Genomic DNA, 10,186 nt, shown 5'->3' with positions numbered 1-10,186 from the left:
CCCTCTCCAGACAGCATCGCCGCCATTGATGACCTTAAGGGTTGACCTGCGGTGTGACTATTTCTCAGCTGAGAATCAGATGATGTTATAAAATCCTAGTTACAACTCATGTTGCAACCGATGACTAGAAGTAAGTATAATGGGTTTGGATAATTTTTATTAGTTGCATTTTCTCGTGCAAGTGAAAAAATATTAGTTGCAATTTCATTTGTAACTGGAAAAAATCAAACTGTAACTCATATGCACAAATCACAATGCAAAATCAGTTAGACCGTAACATGAACTAGCAAATCCCTTTGTTTTGTAACCAGCGTGACCCCAAATCAGAGTTTATTTTCTATATTGACACCAAAATCGACCAAACAATACGCTAACTTGATCATCATCCTAGTCGGGTGAAGCCACACGGAAAAGGAAGAAAAAAAAAGGAAGAAAACGAAGAGGACAGCGTGAGGCTACGAGACCGAATGCCTGGTGTTCCGTGAATGCGTGGACTTGGTCTCGGTATCGAGGTTGACGGAGCCGGGGCTTTCCGACGTGTCGGAGCCGCCGCTGTTCTCCCCGTTGCTCGCCTTGCCGGACCACAGCTTGCTCAGCATCTTCCTCGGCATCAGCAGTGACCCCTTCGCAGCCGCTTTACCACCGTTCTTGCCGCCGTCGCTGCCGTTCTTGTTCGCCAGGCCGCTCATCGACCGGAAGGAGCTGGTGTCGCCGGACGCTGGCAAGCCACCACCGACCCACTGGTCGTCCTCTGTCGTCGTTGCCGTCGTGGCAGCCGACCTGGAGCTGCCGTAGGAGTTGCCGTTCTCTCTGGGGAGGAGAGATGCTGCCGCATCGGCAGAGGCCGCCGACGCCCGGAGCTGCTCGAAGAAGAGGACCTGCACCACCACGCGCAGAGGGAGGCGCTCGTTCTGCACGGCGTGCGAGCTTGCCTCAGCGGTCAGCTTCTTGCAGTCCATCAGCCCGCAGAGCCTCTTCTTCTCGCTCTTCGATAAACTCGGATGCTCCTGCGTTCACAATGACACATTTCAGTTCAAAGTTTGAGCTTCAGCAGGCACAAGATGTAAAAATGGGCAGCTTTCTATGTACCTTGAGATACATGTCAATGGCGCGGTAGAGCCCATCGTGTGCCGGCCGAGCCGCAAGGGGCACCATTTCGGCGATCTTGATAAACTTCTGAAGAGGAAGATTGGTGTCTTTTGCAATCTCAGCCAGGTACCCGTCGATCAGCTTCGCCAACGCCCGCTCGGAATCGCCGCCGGAGACAGAAGAGGAAAGGTGGTGGCTCTCACCATCCATGGCATATTCTTCATCGTCATCTCGTAATTCTACACCACCACCATCACCGTGGCGCTGCGCCATGAACTCCTCTAGTATTGATGACACCAGGTCGACATTGTACATGGCGTTCTCGTTGGAGCTCGCAGGTATCAGAAGATCTGACACTGAGGCTCCATCCAGCTGCAATCCTATCCTCTTGACCAGACCGTCGCGATAGGCCTCGTCGGACCCCAGCAAGGACACTGCTCTCAGCAGCTTCAGTAGGAAACCACATGAGACTGAACCTCTCTCAGCTGGCAGCAGAGAAACGATGGTCTCAAGAGCTGCACGGTGCCTTGTGCAATCAAGACCATTGTTTGCAGCACTGTCCAAGGTGCTGAATAGCCTCCGGTACGCGTAAGCTCGCAGGGCTTCTCCGACCACCTCACTCGCTGTTCTCCCCTTCGCCTTGATGGCCAAGATCACCTTCTTGTACAAGCTCATCTCGAGGTCGCAGATGTCCTCCACCCACCAGTCTCTGGGCACCGTCAGCTGCTTCCTCACGCCGTTCCAGTGTGAGTCGGGGCCGCCATCGGATGGGAGCTTCTTCCGGTTGTAGGTGTATGACCAGTCGACCTCCGACGGGTCGATGGAAGCCTTGGCTGCGATGGAATCGACGCAGTGGTTGATCACCTTCAGGTTCTCTGACCAAGGCAGAAGCGACTTTGTTGTCTGCAGAACGATGATTGAGTCCTTCCAGGTGCGGAATATGCTCGAAGACAGGAACACGTCAATCTTGTAGATGAGGTTCCCTTTGTCAATTGTCTCGAACATTTCGAGAAACTCGGCTGCACAGCGAGCCGCAAGGACGTTGTATGCGTTGAGCGTGACAGTCATACCATAGCAAAACTTGGCACAGATTTCAAATGCTGAAGGTCCACCAGGGATGCCAGAAATGTCTAGTTCATCGTTGCTTTCCTCGTTTGTGGATGCGACTAATGTTTGCAAGCGGGAACTCTTAGACAAAAGTGGGAACTGCACACAATTAGAACAATAATGTGAGTACTCCTTTATCAGTCACTGGCTCCCAGATAATAAGATACAGAGAAAATTAAATGCATTTAGCCAAGGACAAAACTGCAATGGATATGGATCAGCTCTCACTAACTCTATTGAAGTATACATAGAAAAGCCATGCCAAATTTTTTTTTACTACAACCGGTGTAAAGGGATATGAAACAGCAGATCTAACACTCAATCTCCTCCAAGAGAAATATGAAAATGTTTGATTAATGTACTTGAAATTGCACATCTGAAGCAAAAATAACGTGAAGGAACATCTGAACGCATAAACAAAACGAAAAGTGAATTTGTACCTTGTGAAGATAAAACTTGACATCTCCTACAGTGATTAAAATGTCTGTCGCTAGTTCAGTTGCCACACACCTAAGAACACATTTCAACATTAGCATCATATAAATGTGCTACAAATTTAGTCAATGCTCGACATAGAAGAGTAAAGCATAGAATATGCACATATAACTGTACAAAAAAAATCAGTATTCAAAGCATTGATCTTCGTTATATTGCTTTCGAAAAATATTTGGAGCTAGTGATTATGAGAATGGATGATAAACTAATTGTGGTTTACAGAGTTGTTTTCAGTGAGTGTTGGTTGAAAGAACTGGAAGAACAATAATCATGAAAAAAAATGCTCAACCACGATGGAGGGTAAAAGGCTTGTTTGGAAAAGATAAAAGGGCAAATAGAAGATCCCTAGAATCTGAATTATAAGATGATATGACATAGCAGACTCATCCACCCGCTGAATTGGCTAAGGGTATGAAAACTAGAAAAGGAATGACAGAGTGGTATCCAAAATAAAGCATGGAAAATCTATAAAGTGAAGAAAGCAAATTCATAAAAGGTAGCCATGAGTATATGACAGGTATAACTAATCGGATTGCCAAGTGGTCCAAGGAAAATGATCTGACAACAAATAAAACTTCGTTTTCAAAATGGACCACACTGCCACCAACCCATGAACACTGAACATGCTAGAAAAAAAATGAGAAAATCAGCACATGTTCTGAAGTACACAGAAAGCTTAGGAAGAGATGCCATTGGCAAAGAATCAGAGTTGATGTATCTATAAAAGAGATCAATTGTATCGAGTGCCTTTTGAGGGTGATCATGAAAACATACTGCTGAACATAATAATAAGTCCCTTTCACAAAGAACTTTTTAGTGCCAATCATTGTCATATGAACAATAATAGTAATAGTAAACACTTCACTGCAAATGTTTCAGAATTCAGAGACCCTCCGGTTACTTGATATACCATTATGACAACTACACAAGTAATATGGTCTATCTAGCTTTAATAAGATCAAACATTCAAACTTCTTTCACATGTGTGGTACGAAAATAGCCTGAAACAAATTCCAGAATCATAATTTTAGTTCAGTGTGCAGCTAAGTACCTAGAATGTTTGGAAGAAATAGATCCACACTCATACTTTTAGTTCAGTGTGCAGCTAATAATATAAACCGGGGTTATTTTCATGAACCCAAAATTAGCTCATGTACACAAATGGGGGAAGTAGATCCCTGATAAGTTCTGCCAAATATATAACTAAGAATGGCATTTAAAGCCGAAAATCAGAATATGGGCATATATCCACATCTATACACAAATGGATCACACCATATCATGTCTACATGAATTCAAAACTCACGGAATACCGACTAAAAATAAAAGCTTGACCACAAGTGATCAAATCAGTTGAAAATTTATTAAATGAGATTGAGAAGTCAAACAACATGCAGATGTATAATCTGAAGGTTTCTAGACAGTTAAGCATTAGTTCACCTGATATTCCCCTCTGTCTGAAAAGCATCTGGCTTTGCTCCAAGCTTCATATACTTCATCTTCACACACTGAAAATAACCTTAATCCCTTCTCTCTTTCTCGTTCTCTCCGAATCAATCAATACAGATCAAACTAAGAAGCACCAAGTAACAAGATCCCGAAAGCTATGAAGCAATAATTAACTGTAAAGATCAAGGTCTTGGTGTTCCCCTTTGCTCCATGGCATTGCCAAGGCAAAGAAACAATTAAGTAAGCTAACTCTCTCTAGATTGGCAAACTATTCAACAAATCTTGCCAAGCTCTGGGTCCAAGACAATGCCCAGGAATCCGAGAACTCCTCCAAAGCTGGATCACGGAAGCAGAACCTGCAAAGCACAAGGGCAGCACCTTGGGGTGAGTGAGGGGACAGTGGGAATAATTGCTGAGGCAATGAGGGATGGGCTGTAGGGAGACCATGGGAACAAACACTAGTGAGGCTGGAATCTTATCAGGTTGCAGTGGAGAAACCCACATGAACGGCACCAAAAAAATACTATCAGAGTTGGACTTTTTAAAGGAATTTGCACATGACGGCAGTCAATCAGAAAATAAACAAAGAAATATAGAAACAGTCTCTGTGCAAACGGTTACTTCTTTTTGTACCAAAATCTAAGAAAGAGAGGAACAAGAAAAAACCGCATTCTGTAAATTCAAGAAACTGACAGGAATATGAACTGAATATATACATATAATAATTGCATAATAAAGCTGGGATTTGTGTTTGCCAAAGAACAGGAAGAGAGCAGGGGCGAAACTACATCAGAAAAGTGAGAAAACACGCACAAAATAATCAATACAAGAATCACATTCCAAGAGAAGAGGAACTATGTGCAAAAACGGAAGCAAAGGGGATAAATCGAAGAACATTACCTTTGCCCTGGTATCTCAACCTCTCCGCCCGATCCCCTGCGGAAGAGCTGCAGATGTGCTCTACCAGAGGCCGAGCGAACCGCGCAAGATCGCACTCACGCACGGACGGAAATGGGAGAAGAAGTCAAACAGGCACCTCTGTGATTCAGGTTCTGTATGTCAGTGATGTGTTCCCGGAACAAGACTCGCTTTGTGGCCACTCCAAAGCAAGGAGTATAGAGTTAGTTTGGCTTTATAAGGTAAGAGAGGGTGGGGGTGCCATTGTGTGTGTGTAGGGGGCACTGACTGGACTGTTCTGCCCTCGGAGATCGGTATTCCCTCTCCGATTCCCGGTTTTCAGTGTAAGTAGGAAGAATTTTTCATCTTCAACACATATAAGGGCATGTTCGGTTTTGGGATGGGGTGAAATGGAATGGAACCATTCCATTCCACTGTCACGGAACCGTTCCATCCCTGTGTTCGGTTTGGATAAAATTAGAACAAATCTACCACACAAGCAGGAACAATGATCCAAGTTAAGAGTTCTAGGTCTTGAGTCATAGAAGGTATTGACGACCTAACATTTTGATTGCATGCAAAATTAGAGCAAATCTACCTCAGCTACAAAAATCCCCAAATTCAAAACTAAATGTAACCCTAGATATCAGAGAACGAAATCAAAACACTCACCGAGCTTTTTTAGACCGAAGGCACACAGTGCCCGACTTTAAATTAATAAAGCCCTGAGGCGAAACGAGTACAAGAGTTTAGGGCCGACCCCACGAACACACAAGACGAAAGTCAAAGGCCACACTGGCCACGAAGTAGCATATTACAACCCAGGGTGAACAAGCATAAAGGTGAAAAACTAGGTAGATGGCCGGCGAGGTTGAGGTGGAGCGCAGGTCTGGTTGAAGACAGTTTTAAGCATCGCCTCCAGCTGGATCAGCAGTGTTTCGTCCTTGCTCCTTTGAAGGGGTCACCAAAGCTGCAAGTTAAGCCTGATTAGGAAAAAAACAGTTGGCTGGTTGGCTGGGGAAAAGAGCTTCGATTGTGAATTTGTTTCGAATTTTCCAAAGCGCCCAACAGATGGCCGCAAAAAGAACTCGAAGAATGCGTTGGGATTTGGCATTCAAGCTTTGGATACACCTTTCCCAAGAGGAAAAACAGGAGGGGTTCCATGTCACTCCGAGCATGTCCCTAACTCCCGCCCAGACAAATTGCGCAAGGTCGCAGCGGACCATCCGAACATAGATCTGAGGAAGATTCCTCACCATCACCCCACGAAACCATGGCGGCGGCAGAAGAAGAAACTCCGGCGGTAGAGCAGGGGCACTGAGCTCAAGCGACAGTGGGGAATGAAGCAAAGGGGGTGGAGTGAGAGCGAAGAACGACTATTTCTCTTTTTAACAAGGCGGTCGGAACGGAGCCCTAATGGTCGTGAACCTTCCCCGTCCGCTCTTGCCACGTGGACCTGACATGGTGGGTCAGAACGGTTAGAAACATGGTTAAACTGTTAAACGTGACGGATCAACGTTTCTTGTCATGAGCATACCTCTGAGGTGGTATTTATATATCGAAAATCCCTAAAGTGGTAGTTTTCTGACAAGTTCGTCCGAAGTGTGGTAACTTTTTGTTATTTTCTCGCCGCAATCAGGCGAAAACACATACTCTTTGTTGTCAGATTATTCTCCGAAGAATCTTATATATACTAATTGGAGGCACCGTAAAAGACTCCACGTTAATCCACATCATCAGAATAATTAAGACAATTAGATTTAAAATGTATGGTTAAGATTAGTCGAGAAAGTTGTTATTTATAATGTACCAAAGAAGTTACATAGACACGTTACGGTTGTCATCTTAAGTCGCGATAGACATATCTCGACAAAAAAAAGATTTATGCATACCCATCAAAGATGAGTCGTACGTGATCAAAAGGCTTAGAAAAACTGTACTACATGCTAGATGAGACGTATGCAATCAAGACGCTTAGAAAAATTGAATCGGTATCTCTACATATCTCCCGACTTAAATAAATATATCTACTAAACCAATCTTGCTAGCTTCAAGAAATTCAAAGCCGGCCGGCTGCTGGTCTTGCTCCGCCACGTCCATAGCCAGCCATGTCTCTACTCTATATGCCAAAATCACACCTACGATCAGGATCTATGTGGCCCTAACACAAGGATATGGGATCCGAATTGAACCAACGAGTTGAATTGGACTACATCTTCGAGCGCTGCATGACCACGAGTTTAGGGGCATCATTGTTAGCCGGGGCGGCCACTATGTTGTACTTTCACAAGCTCAGAAATTGGTAGTCCATTTGTTTCATGCATGATGCATGGATTGATTCTGAGGTAACAACAACCGCATGATGCAATTGCTCAGAAATTTCAGCCGCATCAAAGTGGAAGAAAAAGAAAGTAGCGATAGCGATTTCAGTTTCATCGGCGAGACGGCGACACGGTTATTCACCTCCCAGGAACGGTTCAGTCATCCCTGCTTTGGCGGCAGCTATGCATACATGAGAACGCAGACATGCCGATTTCTCGATGGCGGAAGCAGTTTGTCGAGCACGGCCATAAGGGCATGGCAATATATAAGGCGCCTTAGATCGTCTTCGTTATGTGTGTGATGGACGGCTACATAATGGCTCCGACGATGGCGGAAGCGCAATCGGCAGCGATGAATGCTTGGCGGCATGCCCGTCTGCAATATGTACACACATCTAAGATATCTAGCCCTAGGAGATGCCTCTGTGCGTGTTGTGGGCTTGGGGCGATCGGCTAGCCCGCATGGTTGTATGGCGGCCGCTAGCCGATGAGGTCATGTTTCTACTCAGTCATACGATTCAACCGCACGTGTCGCCAACCAAGTGGATTCAACTCTCTTGCGGCGTCTGACTGCGATCGTGTATGAAGTATGAATCAACGGGATGTTGAACACTTCCGTAATGATGGTTTACTGATACACTACACCACAAGCAATCTCTGCAGATCTATGCCCCGTTGAATCCGGAGGTACTTCTTTGGATGTCAAAAAAATCTCATTAGTAGTTTCTTCTGCCTACCAAATTCTCATGGGCAATTTTCTTCTTAGACATCTGGATTGATATAAATAGTGTATTCGTAGATCATACTTTACCTTCTATTTCTACAGGTTAAATTTAATTCTATCTTTCCCGTGCAAAACAAGCAAGGGATTGTGTTCTGCTGTCACCGCCCATGTCGGCAAGTGCAAGTTCTTGGAGAAATATGTCCTCCTAATTAATGCAGTATGCATGTATACTTCCATCTTAGTTTAGTCAGCATTTGGGTTTAGTTTATCCAGACAGGCTCTAATATAGTTGTTCGTTGAAGTGCCCTCGAGCTAGAAAATTATCTTTGAAAGATACGTTTCCTTTTTCTTATGAAAGTCTGAATGAACATTTGGACTGGAAAAAATCTAGCTTAGATGATATAATATTTTTACTGTTGGCATGATAAACCCCTTAACAGTTTTGTATGTTATGGAATTTTGCTCTCATACCATCGAACTGAATATTTCCATCTAAGAGGACAAAAATCGTGCCTCACGCTGGCCTGCATGCTTCAGCTATAACTTTCTCTGCAGCGTTCAACATCAGAATTCTTCAGTGCCAAGCAAGGTGTCAAGTATCCTTATTCAGATATTCTCCATAGATCCAACAGAAAATACATTTTCAGTTCATCTATATAGGTTTCTTGAAATAATAATTATATTAATATCCGCGATTCTATTTATATTTCTTGCAGCTATACAACATTATATTATTTTGCATATGTTCTGAAGTGGTGCATCACAAAATCATACCAGGTTACCCGCGGCCCACTACAATGTATTCGAGGTTGATAGTTCTTTAACCTGATCTTTCAGATTTTTCAGAAATAAGTGGTTATGTTGCCCTAATTGGTGGATTCATGGAAGAGACGATATATAATGTGGAATATCTGCCAAATATTGTATGTTTGTTTTGTACTATGTTTCTGATAATTGAACTCAATTTTGTTTTCCGTTGCCTCTAATCATCTCAACAGTATCTGTCTCCCCAACGCATTCTGTAACATCACATGGTTGCATAATTTTTCATCTGAAGAATGTATTCGTATATTTAATATACTTTTTTAGGTTCAACGAAGAGAATAACTTCTTAGGAATTATATACTATTCTTAACATTTGATTTCGGTAAAAGCTTTTTTCACATGCCGAATAGTATATTCATTTCGTCCGTGGGTAACCTAAACTAACTATCGTGTTTCAAAACGGAAAATATAGTGCTATCCAAATGCATGCTTACAAGAACATATTGTTCTTTGAATTATCTGACTGCTCATGTAAGTTATCAAGTCAGCACTTATCTGGCTGCTCATCAAACTTAGCAACTGCACATTTCTTAGCGCTTAGTGAGTTTCATATGTATTAGCTCTCCATGTTGAACCAATATTCAATTACTCATGACTCCATCAATCCATCTAATTTATATTCAAATACATATATCGAAGTAGCTAGCCCACGCAGTTGCGTGGGTTGATGACTAGTAAGAAATAATAAAAATCTTTAATACAGCTCATCATGCTGGAAAGAGGTGTCATATTTCGTTTTAAAATAAAGTGGGATAGTGCATCAATTCTTTTCGAAGAAAAGCCCACGATGCGTATGGAACTTCGTTCAGGTACCACCCTATATATTGAAGGCTGCCTTTCTAGTCATTCTGAATATTGCCCCTCCAATAATCATGTTGGGTCTGAATTAGGCCAATCGCTACATGTATCTTTGACCGGCAACTCATGCAGTTATGCAGGGACACGGTCACACAGGCCAAACGGTGATTACCTTGACGGTGATCTAGCATTAAGACTGGACAGGGTCGGGCCTGACCGCCTGAGCAGCCTCATTTTCCAATATTCAAAATAAATCAAACATTGATAAATAATAAATTTCAGAGAAATTTAGGAGTGAAGGATAAAATATCAGTCAAACCCAAACCACCTGATGTAGTGTTAAACAAATTCCTGACAAGAGATCATGTTGGATCGCGTCTCTTCCCTCCTTTGGCTGACCTACTTGTTTACATCCTCCATGGCTTATCTTAGGGCATCTCCAGCGGCGCGACGCATTTTGGACGCTCAAATTGTCCACTGG

General features: G+C 43.4%; 1 protein-coding gene across 1 annotated transcript; it reads right to left on the bottom strand.

Annotated features, from left to right (window-relative positions):
* Window positions 1–266: 266 nt before the first annotated feature.
* LOC124656251 (BTB/POZ domain-containing protein NPY4-like) lies at window positions 267–5,231 on the bottom strand. Its single transcript, XM_047195030.1, has 5 exons — window positions 5,041–5,231; window positions 4,132–4,496; window positions 2,637–2,706; window positions 1,090–2,295; window positions 267–1,007 (listed from the first exon to the last, which is right to left on the bottom strand). The coding sequence occupies exons 2-5, from the start codon at window positions 4,188–4,190 to the stop codon at window positions 456–458; spliced, it is 1,887 nt and encodes a 628-aa protein (XP_047050986.1). The 5' UTR covers window positions 4,191–4,496; window positions 5,041–5,231; the 3' UTR covers window positions 267–455.
* Between the last annotated feature and the right edge of the window lie 4,955 nt (window positions 5,232–10,186).

The sequence above is a fragment of the Lolium rigidum genome, chromosome 5 (genome assembly GCF_022539505.1).
Source record: "Lolium rigidum isolate FL_2022 chromosome 5, APGP_CSIRO_Lrig_0.1, whole genome shotgun sequence".
In the NCBI taxonomy this organism is placed as follows: Eukaryota; Viridiplantae; Streptophyta; class Magnoliopsida; order Poales; family Poaceae; genus Lolium; species Lolium rigidum.
Note: the sequence above shows the minus strand (reverse complement) of the source record. Positions and strands in the feature narration are given on the sequence as shown.